We start from the raw sequence: 15,221 nt of genomic DNA, 5'->3' as shown, positions 1-15,221 counted from the left end.
TTAAAGTTACAGAATGATGGAGGGCAGGGATCGAGTGGTGAGATGCACCGAGATTCCAATAGGGGACGACGAAGGCTGCTTTTACTCAAGGGCAGAAATGTTCTCCAGGGACGTCTCCCCTTGCCTTTCTTCTATTTCAGTCAGAAGATGGATGTCACGCTGGATTTGTTGTCTTTGTAAACTCAACTCAAATGTGTAAATCAACACGTGCAAACAGACACACAAGCACATCTCCGTAAATACAAACTTAGCCAACATGTTTACTCAAATGTTTAACAACATTACACACACTTCTTTTCATGTTGCTCTCCTTCTCTCTTTTGTGAACTTCCTTTCTCAGCATGTGCTTTTATTTTCGGATCCTGCGTACATACAGTTTTGTTTTGAAGAATGAGCCGGGGTCATAGATTCCACAACATTCCGACTACTTCTGATGGAACTGGACTTCATAATTGTGGTCTCATTTTTGAGGTTTGACGATATGTTGGATTCGTTCTGATATGCACCCTTTGAAACTGTTGTTTTTTTTTCATTCTAAACTCAAAACAAAACCAAAAGAACAGAACCACAACTTTGATTTGAATGTACTGTATACTGCCAATGCAATTTCAAGCTGAGGATAAACACAAGCACACAAGCAAACATGTTGCTGAGTGCTAATGAGAAGATTTAACAGATATAAAGTGTTCCCTCAGAGGAAAAAAGGGTCACAGGGAGGGCAAGATGGATTAAAAGCAGCGGCGGCTGAGAAAGTGCCGTTTCGCTTCACGGAGGCAAGCGCTCGTGTTTTTCTTACACATAAATAAACATCTTTTGTTCGGCCATTTCAAGCAAAAGACTTCAGGATACGGAAAGTAGGTTCTATTTCATTCCTGCTGACCGCCAGAGGCGGCGCTGTAAGCACTGAATGATCCCTTTGCGCATGCGTAGTGCGAGTAAAAATACCAACGAAGTCACCTGTGACCCCAGGTTGACCCCCAGCAAAGGTATAACTTCCGTTGTCAACCGAGATCCAGTCCCTTTTTTCTTCTCGCGTGGAAGTTGCTGCTTTGCTGTTTGTGTCGCGTAGAGCCTTTTTGACTGTGTGTCGGAGCTGTGAATTGATCTCACCCTCCTGAGGCTGGGCCACTTTGCAATCCGGCCATGTGGAGTTTCTGCTTTGTTTCTTTCTCATTGGAGCGGCTGACGGCCCATGCTGGTGACGACTTCGTTCGCTACCCCCATCCCGGCTAGTGGCATTGGAGTGGCTGACAGCCCGTGCCGGTGATGGCTTCGTTTGCGACCCCCATCCCGGCTAGTGGCGTCGGAGCAGCTGACGCCCGTACCGGTGACAGCTTCATTCGCGACTCCCCTTCCGGCAAGGGTGAGTGACCCCGGCTGGCTATCCGCTTGCTTGGCCGCTAGCTGCGTTCGCCTGTTTAATTTTTCCCGCCGGCATGTGTTCTGGGGTCGGTGCTTTCGACCGCCTCGCTGGTTTCCGTTGCCGCATGCTTGGCCTTTGGCTGTACGTGGGCCTTAACAGTATTGCGTCGGTTCCAGTCGCTTCTTTGCGGTCGGTATCGTGGGTTGGCTATTTCGCTAGCCTGCCTGCGCTTGCTGTGCAGGTGGCATTGGCACCCCCTTCCCTCAGTTTATTGTTCACGCAATCGCGTTGGCCAGGGAGGGCTCTCCCTGTTGTATTGCATGGGGCTCCCTCCTTGGGTCGTGTGATGCCTTGGACTGGCGCTCGTCTTGGCGTGACCTGTCTGATGATTCTTGCGGGGGGTTTGCGGATTTGGGCTTGCCAGGTGGAGCTTACTCCCTGTCGGTCGACCCATGACCATGGGCGGAACTGGCTTTTGCACCAGCGGGGGCCTGGCCCCCCCTGGGCCAACCTTCTAGTGTTAACAGTGATCGTAAGGGTGCTGCTAACCTAACCTTAAGAATGGTATTATTTCATGTGATCGTACCTCATAAGCATTACTTAACCTTAATTAACCATTACTGAATGTTTTTTGGACCCTTATTATAAAGTGTGGAACATGTGTCCCTTAACTAAGAAATTATAAATGCTTATGTCCTCCCTTAACCTTTATTAACCATTATTGAATGCTTTTTGGACCCTTATTGTAAAGTGTAGCACATGTGTCACTTAACAAAGAAATTGTAAATGCTTAAGCCCCCCACCCCCTTTAACCTTTATTAACCATTACTGAATACTTTTCGTAAGTTTAGCACATGTTAGCACAACCCTAAACCCTAACCCTAACTAAGAAATTATAAATGCTTAGGCTAACAAACCCTAACACTCTATAGGCCTATATACAGTATATATTTCATTTTACCAAACCATTAGTTTCTGTCTGGTTATGCATTAACTAATGCATTAACTAATACTTTAAATCATGTTAATTAATATATTAATAAATGTTAGATAAGCAATCATATTAATTATTGTAATGTTACTTAAACATTAGTTATTGTCTAAAAATGCATTAACTAACGTTAATTAAGGGACCCTTATTGTAAAGTGTTACCAGTTATTTCACTGTTTTTTTTTTGCCAAGTTCATAATTCCACACATGTTCATTTGTTGTTTTATTACATTCAGTGAGAAATTATGATGTAAATAGTCATGAAATATTTTTGCAAATGTTTTTGACATTGGAAATGAACAGGGCTTTTTTTTGTTGAAAAAACTGTGTTGAAGGTTAGAAGCAAAATTGAAAGCGAGCCTGTAAAGTTTTGGAATGTTTCGAAATCGGAATGAAGAGAATCGGTCAACGTTAGTGTGCTGCGCAGCATGTCAAAAAACAGACAGGGAAAAAAAAAAATCTATATTATTTGTGGGGATGCCTTGCAAATAAAATATCATGTATCATGTTATCATTTAAAATGTCCACCAATTCTGAATTAACACTTAACATCACTATGCAGTATTTATCCTCTTGACTTTTGCATGAATGCTTGTTGAATACAACACCCACCTTTGTTGTGAGCCTCCAGTTGTGACAAGGAGTTGACAGCCACTTTGCACAAGGAACAATAGAGCAACTTCTTTGCCTTGTCCTCTTCTGTCTCTGGGCCGGGTGGACCGCCGGAAGTCAAGGGCCCTGTGGCTCCTGAGACCAGAGAGGGCTCTGAGTTGCCGGGGATGCTACCACCTGGCGAGGAGGAGGAAGTAGAACTCATGGGATGGGTCGAAGTGGGCAGCAGGGCACATTGAGAGGGTGGGTCCATGGGTGGGGTAGGCGGGTTGGTCAGAGGGGGTAGAGTTCCCGAGGCAAACAGTGGCCCATTTAACTGTGACACAGGCTGTGTTTCATCTGCAAAGAGAGAAATAAAATTAAATAAATACAGCGGTTAGGCGCCATTAATGTTCCTGTTTAAAACGTCAGCATGAAACTGTTCGACTGTGGGTTGTTTGTGCTTAAATGCGGTGAAGCGAGTGTCAAGTAAAACCACAATGCTAACCATGTGAAGATCAGACAAACCAGCCTAAAGCACTTGCAGGTGCTAGCAAAATAGTTTCATTTCCGACTTAACATGCCAAAAGTGATGAAAAATATTTCTTTACATTCAAGTTTGATGTCATATGAGAGTGCGAATTTCCGCCCTATAAATGAGATGGATTTAGCTTCCTGGGAGTTGTATGTTTTACTCGACTGAAATGTTTATTTGAGGTAGAGAGCCGAAACTGCAGCTTGTTCACTTTGGTTCTTTCCCACACAGCTGTTGCTTTTGGCTTTTCTGACGTGACAGCATGGCACACACTTTGTCAAAGGCCAAGCCAGGAAGTACAAAGCAAATTCAATGAAGTGTGACATCCGTTAATGCTAAAACCCCCCCCCCACCAACACCACGTTTCATTTTGTTTATATGTTTCTTTACTTTTTGTGATTATTTCTGAACCAGCTAAAAAATATATGTATGCACACATACACATGTTTCAGATCAGCCTACGCCATGCCTGTGGTATTCACCCTGGGTGTTGTCTGAAAAAGACGCCCTAAATTTGGGTGGCTTACTCACCCCGCCCCCAACGAGAAGGGTTCTTCTTTAAATTCCCCTGGATGTAGTGCCAAAAGCAGCACAAGGGTAAAAGACCCCTCTAGATTATGGCATTAAAAGCACATTATGAGATATTTGCGGCGAGAAAGCAAATATCAGCTTTAACAACTCAATTGCCTTTTAAAGATTGCTGCAGGCTTTGTCATGACAGGTCATAGAGCACTGAGATATTTACGTTCCATGAGATCATTTTAGAGTTATGTAAAAGGAAACTACATCCACAGTTTCATTACATCACATTTGATGAACATGCCATCATGAAAGCTTTCCATTCCACGGCCTTCCAAAATCACAATCTTTTCTTTTTCCACACAGGTTTGGAGGTTTCCAGCTGTGGAGATGTTGCTTGCAGGGTGGTGTCAAACAGATGTTCTTTTGGAGAGAACTTATTCCTCACTCTGTTTTGGTAGAAATAGAGCCCTCTCATTTGTCCCATGCTGTGAGCCAGTGTTTGACAGCCTTAACATAGCAAATACAAGCAGCCTGCTTGCAATGAAATTGTATTGCGAGACCATTCAGGTGTGAGCTAAGATGGATTCGGATTTACGTGGAGTTCACACCCCGCTCACACACAAATTCGGAATCCATAAAACGTGATTTCAATTAAAATCGGGAGCACTCCTGACAAAGGCTCAATGGAAGAGTGCAATACTGAACCATCACATCTGGTCAAGCTCATACAACTGCTGAATTCCTCCTTGCCTACAAAGGTCACCTAAAGGCTAAACTCCTTTCAATGATACTCCTAGAAGTCCTTTTTCGTCACTGTCATTGGCTCTACTGTGGATTATCTCAGGATTTGCTATACTTATCATCTGTTTGCTTAACTCATTGACTGCCTGTGATGGTGATAGATGGCCAGTCCATTCCAAAATAAAATGGAATGGAAATTCATTGCCGTCAATGAAAATTTGTCCATCAGTGCATGTTGTGTTAAAACCAATTGTAACAACAAGTAAAGACATACAAGTGACCTTCCTTTCCTGAAAGGGGGGTAAGAATGGAGGTCAACAAAGAGAGTTAACTGAGTCCAGATGCTTTAGAGTAGTCTGGTGTGTCTGCATACTTAATCCTTGTCAGGAAATTGAAATATTTGTAGCATATTCATATGGCTTGTTGATAAAGTTGTAAGATTTTTTAAAGAGAGGTTTATTGTTTGAAGCAAAAATAATATCCATTGTACTCTTCTGACCGGCTTTAAGCATGATGCTCTTATTGTCTGTAAAAATGTTACCACACGTAGTTTGCCTTGTTACCTTAGCTGTTAAGCCTGCTAGGATATTATAAACCACTCAATTGTTTATGATGAATGAGCTCTGAAACTCAATGCTGGGCTTGCGAGAGAGATGATCCTCATTCAAAATGCAGACGGGTGCCCTTTACTCTGTCTAGCATGCCAGCAACAATCCGACATGGTCATAAAACACATACATTACATTTATTTCAATTGATGAAATTGTCATTGTTGTTGATTTTTCTTTTTTAATTTTACAAATTGCAAATTGTATCTGCGATTATTTTAATCAAACAACCACTTGTATCAAAAGCCTATCAATCTTCTGCAACTAAATACTATAGTTAGTCATGCAACCCAAGATGTCACATGAAAGTTATCCGTTTAAATGACCTTGACTGTGTGTATGTGCAAGTGTGTGCTAAAGGGTGGAACAACAACCAGACCCATCATTTGAGGTGGGTGTGTGATAGAGTAGCGGGAAGAAGAGGGTGAAGCAGAGTTTGTATTTCTTCATGTTAATAGCTGTTTCTTCACCGCCTACATAAAGAATCAAACCCTCCATCCACCAAATCCCTTCAGATGACATGTCTCCTCACCAGAAGATCTACTCTGACATCATGCAAACAGTATACGCCATGAATCTTCTTGTTGCAGCTCTTAGAAGTGTTTTGTAACTGGATGCACTGTTCACATGAATTGTTGATCATGAATCAAAAGAATGAAGTACTGAAAAATATAACCTCTAATATACAGTATTTGTTTGTCCGACCACATTATGAAAAGCAACAGTTTCGGGAAAGAGCAGAAAATGATCCGACAGGAACATAACAGTCAATAGCAATGACAGTTTTATTAAACTTCTAACAGCCAGTTTGCAACAAACTTGATGAGGAGCCTTTACTGGAGGTGACATTGGCACAGGTAGTTGAGTGGGATGTCGTTTGATTGAAGACTCGGCGGTTCGAGTCTGGTTCCGCATGTGTCGTTGTGCAAGACACTTCACACCAATAGCGTAGAGCACGAATGCTATTTTTAGACGTCGTCATCGTAACCCGGAAGTGGGTCAATATGGACACGCCCTCGCATACAATCCATGTTATTACTGCTTGTTTTCTGCCGGTAGTCTTTCAAAAAAGAACATGCCGAGTAAACACAGCTGCTATGGAACTTGTAGAAACGACTTTAGACATTACGACATATGAAGGATGTTTTCTTCATACGTTCCCTGATGCCAAAAACTTTGTGAATGTGAAGAATGGATCAACTTCGCGGACGTCCAAAAGACCAGTTTAACGCCAGTAAGGTGAAGCCATTTACATTTCATTACAGTAAATATTTTGTTGAGGGCAATGGTCCTACAGAGGACGAAGAGGTAAGCCATTTCGATATTTTTACTCCTTTTTTTAACATGGCGTTTTACCGTGCTGCTTCTGTCTGACAATGAGTGACCTGAAAAAAAATTAAAATGGTATCTGACTGCCAATTTTGTTACTTTTTCTGTTGTAAAAAAAAAAAAAACTTTAGTAAGGGCGAAGTGTAAATAAATTATAGAATTAAGATTTGTTATAAATGAAAAAATTAAAAGTGTTCGTTGGCTGTCACTGAGTAGCATTTGCGATCGCTACACAAAAATAGCAATGTAAATTACCCCCAAGAACGGTCAGAGACATAAGACAACCAAAGGTTATAATATATAAGAAAGACAGGGCATATGGTGGTAAAGGATAGATTGGTGAAACAGGATAATGTCATTGTCAGTGGCGTAAGGCAATGCACACAAGAAAAAGGTGGCGATAAAAAGCTATCTCTGGATCAGGTCGGCTCTTTTTCCTGTCTTTTTCAGCCCTCGACACTCAAGCCATTTATTTAACTGAACTTTTTTATGTTCTTCCACATCTTTACCAGTGAATTTGGCACCAGGAACATCATTTTCGGACAGAATTGGTAGGTTTTGCTTAGTAAACATCTCGTTCGTACACTATTTCCATGCATTTAGCATTAGGGACAAACGCGAGCTTGACCCGCCTAGAAACAATTGCTCACGTCATGAATATCATATATCATCATAGAATTGACTTTTTAAAGAGTCTTTTTTTTTTTTTTTTTTACAATTAATAACAAAATAGTCCAATATCTCTAATTGAAAGTCTTTTAAGTGGATGTATTATCTGCTTGTTTGAAAACAAATCCCACTGAGTCACTGTAAGTTATTTGGGTTCAAACTACTAAACTTTGACCACATTTATAAAGAGAGTCTGATGAGAACGTCAAAACACATTGTACATCGAGAGAAGGGCAAAACACATTGTACATGATTACACACGCTATCTGGCATCTTATTTTGAACTACTGCCATGTCGACATCACTTCTGCCCCCCACACCTCCCTTCTGGCCCGGACCATTGCAAATTATATTTTGAACCACAAGCCATAAAAGCCTTAAATCAGTTGAAATAAAATACCCCCAAGATACCCAAGGGTGCAGAGTATATTGAAGAGCGTGGGATACATTGTGTTTGTGATGCTATGCCTATGGTTGATATATGCACTGTGTTTGTGTCTTTTGTCCTATGTCCTGTCATTATATGACTTACATTTGTGTCACAAAACAAATGCCCCCCCCCCCGGGGACAATAAAGTTCTCTCCATCGACTCCTATGCATGTTGATGTGCCAGAAAGTAGAATGCAAGCAATGTAGAAGCACCAATGGACAACCTCAATTGTTTACTCTATCCCTAAAAATATAGTCTGCAAACTAACGAACTTTATCGACAAACCAATTCAAAACCATGGCTTTCTCTCCACCACATTTGACACAAATTGTCGTTAGCAGGAATTTGTCAGCCATGAGACAAACCATATCGAATCCACTCACAGATGCGTTCACATAGCAAGAAGACACAAGGTTTCGGGTCATGAGAAGAATCCTTTCACATGTTTCTGCTTTGTGATTCCAAAAATAGCAGACTTTCTTTGGCTCGCTACGCTAGAATCCTCTTTGATGGCAATTTCAAATCCTTCAGACGGGTGGAGACAGACCTCTAGCCATTCTAGGATTGGTAGCACAATAGTGTTCACTTGTAGAGTGGAACTTTAGGTGAAAAGTGCAAACAAATTGAATACCGTCACAACAACTAAGTCTTAGTGATGTGAAATGGTGCACAATTTTAGGCCAGATTTATTTCGGCCTTGATCTGACCTTCATGCTTGCCGTTTTCCCTCTCCTCACTAAAGTGGAAATGCCTGGTAAACAATGAGCCACATGCTGGAACCTTTGTAAATGTCAGCAAAACATGGCAGCTCTATTCATTGCCTGGTACTTGATCCAAGGACAAACTGGTGACACTGAGGGAATGGAAACTGCAGTGTGAAGAAAGGAACGGAGAGGAGACACGCAGCCTGGAGGTTAAAGCTAGAAATACAAAGATGAGCTACACTGAGCTGACGGATGAAGAGACTCTGAGAAAACTGACACAACTGGATGAGAGAAGCTTGAGTCATTACTCTTGTTCCTGTCCAAATATTGCTAATGCTTGTTCAACGGCGCCAATCTAATTGTCTTACGTTCAAAATGTAATATATTACATTTTACGTCCCTGTCATCATCTTCAGTTCAACAAAAACAGTTGTGGAATTCCCATGTGATTTGATTTTAATACACTTAATACAACAATGTCAAATGATGCATTACGGACTGAAGATGTTGTACTTTTTCCATGAAATTAAATACTATTATATTTTTATAGATGAAAGTACACAACCTGGAAATAAAATGAAAATAAAGCAGATGACACATTGGGCCTGTCAGAGGTGATGCCATAGTGACTGTTGTTGTTGAGATGTGCGAGTTAAAAAAACAGGCATGGCAAAAGCAATGTCAAGCAAAGGACTGTATTCTGAGAATGACGTCACTCTATTACAGTAACAAATGACCGTTATTATAATTGGTTTTGGTAAAATTGCGTGTTTCTCTTAACTGACCTTAAGTGTTAAAAATCTGGTCTTAAGCATTAAAATTCAGGAACTATTTGGAAAAAAACAACAAGTTCTCCACTTCTTGCCAGGGGAAGGTCCTGCTGCTCATGTTCAAAACATGTTTGCATTCAACAGATGCAGAACATTCTTGTGGTTAGACTTGATTTAAACAAGATATTGTTTCTGGCACCCTTATTACATATCCACTTTGATCACTGTGTTAGAAATGGTGGCCAGACTGTAAATGAAAAATGAAGTTGCTTTTTTGTTGTTGTTATTACTATTATTGTAGACAATGAATGCAAAATTGCATCTGACTGTTATGACCGTCGTGATCATTTCCAGCTGTAAATATTTATCAGGAATTAAAATTTAGCATTGTACAATTGTTTTCTTCACACTGTCAGAAATACACTTAATGTGGGGAACCACTTATGCAAACATTAAAAAAAATTTTGAACTGAAAGAAACAAGTACAGCAAAGTACCATTCATCCCTTTCCCACGACCATGACAACCCAAGCTCCAAAATTCATGGCTACGAGGATACCATCTACTATATAATGTATTTGCCATGTATGTACATGTATTTCCGAAGAAGAAAAATAGTGAGCATACACAGTGGGGCAAATAAGTATTTAGTCAACCACTAATTGTGCAAGTTCTCCCACTTGAAAATATTAGCGAGGCCGGTAATTTTCAACATGGGTAAACCTCAACCATGACAGACAGAATGTGGAAAAAAACAGAAAATTACATTGTTTGATTTTTAAAGAATTTATTTGCAAATCATGGTGGAAAATAAGTATTTGGTCAATACCAAAAGTTCATCTCAATACTTTGTTATGTACCCTTTGTTGGCAATAACGGAGGCCAAACGTTTTCTGTAACGCTTCACAAGCTTTTTTACACACTGTTGCTGGTATTTTGGCCCATTCCTACATGCAGATCTCCTCTAGAGCAGTGATGTTTTGGGGCTGTCATTGGGCAACACGGAATTTCAACTCCCTCCACAGATTTTCTATGGGGTTGAGATCTGGAGACTGGCTAGGCCACTCAACGACCTTGAAATGCTTCTTACGAAGCCATTCCTTTGTTGCCCTGGCTGTGTGTTTGGGATCACTGTCATGCTGAAAGACCCAGCCACGTCTCATCTTCAGTGCCCTTGCTGATGGAAGGAGATTTTCACTCAAAATCTCTCGATACGTGGCCCAATTCATTCTTTCCTTTACACAGATCAGTCGTCCTGGTCCCTTTGCAGAAAAACAGCCCCAAAGCATAATGTTTCCACCCCATGCTTCACATTGGGTATGGTGTTCTTCGGATGCAATTCAGTATTCTTTCTCCTCCAAACACGAGAACCTGTGTTTCTACCAAAAAGTTCTATTTTGGTTTCATCTCACCATAACACATTCTCCCAGTCCTCTTCTGGATCATCCAAATGCTCTCTAGCGAACCGCAGACGGGCCTGAAAGTTTACTGGCTTCAGCAGGGGGACACGTCTGGCAGTGCAGGATTTGAGTCCCTGGCGGCACATTGTGTTACTGATAGTAGCCTTTGTTACTGTGGTCCCAGCTCTCTGTAGGTCATTCACTAGGTCCCTGTTGCAGATTCAATCTTCCCAGCCTGGTACAGGTCTACAATTTGTCTCAGGTGTCCTTCGACAGCTTTTTGGTCTTGGCCATAGTGGCGTTTGGATTGTGACTGACTGAGATTGTGGACAGGTGTCTTTTATACCGATAATGAGTTAAAACAGGTGCCATTAATACCGGTAACGAAGGGAGCCTCGTTAGACCTCGTTAGAAGAAGTTAGACCTCTTTGACAGCCAGAAATCTTGCTTGTTTGTAGGTGACCAAATGCTTATTTTTCACTCCAATCTTGAAATAAATTCTTTAAAAATCAAACAATGTGTTTTTTTTTTTTCACATTCTGTCTCTCATGGTTGAGGTTTATCCATGTTGACAATTACAGGCCTCTCTAATCTTTTAAAGTAGGACAACTTGCACAATTGGTGGATGACTAAATACTTATTTGCCCCACTTTATTATTTTAAGTATAATAAATTTAACGTCTGAACACCTCAACCTACTAGGCCCCACTCGAACCGCTGAAAATATCATGATGATCACCCCAATATTTTTGGATTCGACAAATGTTCAACATTATGCGAAATAACTTTTCCTATGCCCACCCACATGCTAATGTTTATTTCTTGAATGCATACAGGGCAACACAGTGTCTGCGTGTGATCAAGTGAGGCGTTTTCAGCTCGCTCACCTTGTTTGCTGCTCTCGTTATCAGAGGGAGTGCCTGGGGCTCCCGGAGGAGATGGCGAGGTGGTGGGGGTCGCGGTTTGAGGCTTGTCACCATCTTGACAGCGACTCTTTGAGGTTTCAATGCCTTTGACTCTCCTGGCATGGCGGTTTCCTTTGTAGTGGGCTTCAGCTTGGCTCTGGTTAGCAACACAAAATAATACATATATTATTTCATTTGATACATTCAACAGAATTGAGGAAGTTTTTATCCATTTCATGTGTTGGCTCGCATGAGATTATTTAGGAAACTTTCTTAATCCGACACATGCCTGTTATTCTATACACACAGTGGGACTGTGCCACAGACAAGCAGACTGGTTTACAGTGAAAGGACGGATGGATTACAAGCACAGGACCAAAAGGCAGCAAAGATTGAGAAACTTGAGACTACAGTGGTGCACTTTGTTCTTCTCTCGTGACTTATTTTTAATTTCTCTCATCATATTTTTCCAATTAATTTATTCGCTGCCACTGACAGCGATTGACGTCCAATATATTTCAACGATTCAAGTGAATTTAAAGCCTATCACCATTAATGGTAGTGAATTAATTCAATGTAAATGTCTATAAGCAGTTAAAGGGTTAGGCTTTTGTATCAACACTCCGACATTCTCACATTCAGTACATTGTCAACAAGTGTAAATTGTTTGACAGTTACTGGCTTCAGTTTTCATTATTACCAGACTGATAAAGCAAGTGGGATTAGAACTCTCTCTTAAACAACTGAGGCTATTGGGCAGCATTTAATCAAGGAATTTCTGATTTATATGGGTCCCAAATAGACAAAGACATCTATTCTCAGGTGAAAAGCATTTAAAAAATGTGAGTGGCAGTCTTTTCTGATAGTGAAAATCATTCTGTATTACAAAACATGATATTTCTGAGATTTATTGGAGAAGCTTATCTCTCCACTAGCTAGTGCGTTTGCACAGAGCGTAAACAAGCAAGGCGGGCAGTTCATCACGTGGACCACGGCAGAGTCTTTGTTTAGGTCCCTACGCTGAGGTATGTTAGGCTGGCAAAACATATAGGATAAAATGTGAGGCTGCTACAGTGTATGCAGCTGTCACCAGGAATCTGAAAAGTGGAGGAAGTGTGACAAAAACATACTGGTGTACAGTATAGAAATATACGTGCTGAAATGAGTTGTTGCCCCTTTGTAAATGGAAGGAAAACCTACAGTGGTCCATACTGTGAAACATGGAAAAGGCTCTGTTACTGTATGTCCATTTCTTGCGAAGGGTACAACGAAATCGCAAAACTATCAAGGTATTCAGAGTAGAAATGTGTTAGCTGATGTCGGACGTTTTTTTCCTCAGTCGACAGGGGAAATTTACATCCCAACCAACCATCTGTTAGTTTTATCTTTTCTATATTATCCCCACCATCAAAGTTTGTGTCCCAGCAATTAAATACGCAACCCTGTCGAGGATGCAATATTTCAGCGTAGCACTTGAATCAGCTGCCAGCAGCTCCAAAAACATGTTGAGTGAGCAGATGTGCAATGCAGTTAGTAACAGAGGGGTCATAAAACTGCATCAAGGAGCAACTCATGAAGATGATTTTTAAAATGTGGCTGGCTTACAGTCAGCACCCCCATGGGGTTGTGATGGGCGGCTGAAAGTTGACACAAGTGCAGCAATGCTTGGAGAATTTATCTGACACTTAGGCCATTGACCACAAGCTTAGGCTGAGAGATTGACCGGATAAAGGTGGTGATAGGTGGGTGTGCCCACTTGTGTTTGTTGCTGTATGACAGGCATAATCTGGCACTGTAAACTGAAAGCTGTTCTTCTTTAGAAGTTCATATTTTTCTTCTGTATCACTACGGACATCGCCAGTCCTCTGTAACTGAACCCTGGTAACAGTGACGTGCAGTGAGGTTCATGGCTGACATTAGAGTCAGATTTACAGATTTATGACCAAAAAAGATTATCATGGCAGTCTCACATTTATAATGGGTACAATAATTATATCAGCATGCTTTTCTTGTACATAATATTTGGACATTTGAGTTTTTTTTTTTCTAGTGGTTTCAAGAGAACATATTAATCATCACAATGCCTTAATTATTTGATAGACTGACGTATAAATCACGTAGTAATGTGCAAAAATAAAATTTGAGACATAATACTGGTAATTGCTTCATGTTTTTCTTTCACATGGAGCAAAGTTTTAACTGTGGTGACTCATGAGAGCAAAATCTAGAAATATTAACGAAGGATTTGTAATGACAGTTAGGGCCCTCACTTCAACTAAACATTGGCCAGGCAGAACTGGGGGGAAAAAAAACTTGTGTGTCCTCTTCTCAACTGTTCTTTCCATGCAGTCATCAGATCACGGGACAATTTTTTTTTGTCAGGGGCCACATCGTGGACACGCAGTGTGGTATGACAACCGACATCTTGGGGTCATGGCAGTGGCGGTGGTTTCAGGTATGCTGAGATCCTATCACATTGCCAGAAGCACTGAAACTCCAATTGGGCAAATGACAGAAGACGCCGTGTAAGACAGCCACTTTCAAAGGTTTTTTGAATTTGTAGAATAAAACAATAGAATAGAATAGAATAGAATAGAATAGAATAGAACAGTCCACCGAGTTGGAAATTTGTCTTCAGCTGACTAGTATAATGTAAATGAGCCCAATTTTAATTAATATGCAAAAAAATGCTTTACTTTTCCAATAGCGTAAGGCACGAATGCTATTTTTAGACTGCAATGTTGCGTGACGTCCCCATCGTAAACCGGAAGAGGGTCAACCTAGACGCACGCTCGCATACAACCAATGCTAGTACTGCTTGTTTTCTGCTGGTAATCTTTCAAAAAAGAACTTGCAGAGTAAACACTGACGCTATAGGAGCTTTTAGAAACAACTCTAGATTTTACGACCATCCACGTATGAAGGATGTTTTCTTCATACGTTTCCTGAAGCCAAAAACTCAGATGGAAAAAATGTGAACAATGGATCAACTTGTGCGGATGTCCAAAAGACCAGTTTAACGCCAGGAAGGTGAAGCCATTCACCTTCATATGCAGTAAATATTTTGTTGGGGGCCATGGTCCAACAGATCGACGAACCTGATCCATTGCCTGCCCTGAAAAGGTAAGCCATTTTGATATTTTACCTATTTTTTAGCTTGGCGTTTTCCCGTGCTGCTTCTGTCTGACAATGAATGACCTGAAAAAAAAATCACTTTTATTTATATATCACAACAGTCATGTAGGCCTATTTTTCTAAAATACGGATATTTAAACAAATTAGCCACGTTTGGCCTTGGTCTTTTTGAGTTAAGCCTTTTCGTGCCTACAGGTAGGCTCTAGATTTAACAGCTTTACTTTTCCGTTGTACAGAAACAACCTTATTAAGGTGGAAGTGTAAATAAATTAGTAGAATTAAGATTTGTTATTAATTAAAAAAAAAAAAAAACTTTGTTGGCTGTCACTGAGTAGCATTTGTGATAGCTACACATAAATCGATAAATCGATCGATACACAAAAATGGCAGTATAAATTACCCCCAAGAACGGTCAGAGACATAAGACAAACAGAGGATATAATATATAAGAAAGACAGGGCATATGGTGGTAAACGATAACTTGTTGAAACAGGAGAATGTCATCATCTGTATCGTAAGGCAATGCAC

At 40.7% G+C, this 15,221-nt stretch overlaps 1 protein-coding gene across 5 annotated transcripts in view; it reads right to left on the bottom strand.

Moving 5' to 3' along the window:
* Positions 1 to 15,221, bottom strand: part of znf385a (zinc finger protein 385A) — a 104,044-nt gene that overhangs the window by 14,655 nt on the left and 74,168 nt on the right. For all 5 annotated transcript variants that reach the window (XM_057819332.1, XM_057819326.1, XM_057819340.1 and 2 more), the window contains 2 exons: positions 11,541 to 11,715; positions 2,967 to 3,305 (listed from right to left, as the gene is read on the bottom strand). In XM_057819332.1, the coding sequence (XP_057675315.1) occupies positions 2,967 to 3,305; positions 11,541 to 11,715 (514 nt within the window). The remainder of the gene's footprint in view (positions 1 to 2,966; positions 3,306 to 11,540; positions 11,716 to 15,221) is intronic.

This window comes from Corythoichthys intestinalis, chromosome 2, assembly GCF_030265065.1.
Source record: "Corythoichthys intestinalis isolate RoL2023-P3 chromosome 2, ASM3026506v1, whole genome shotgun sequence".
In the NCBI taxonomy this organism is placed as follows: Eukaryota; Metazoa; Chordata; class Actinopteri; order Syngnathiformes; family Syngnathidae; genus Corythoichthys; species Corythoichthys intestinalis.
The sequence above is the reverse complement of the archived record's forward strand: the minus strand, read 5'-3'. Positions and strand labels throughout refer to the sequence as shown.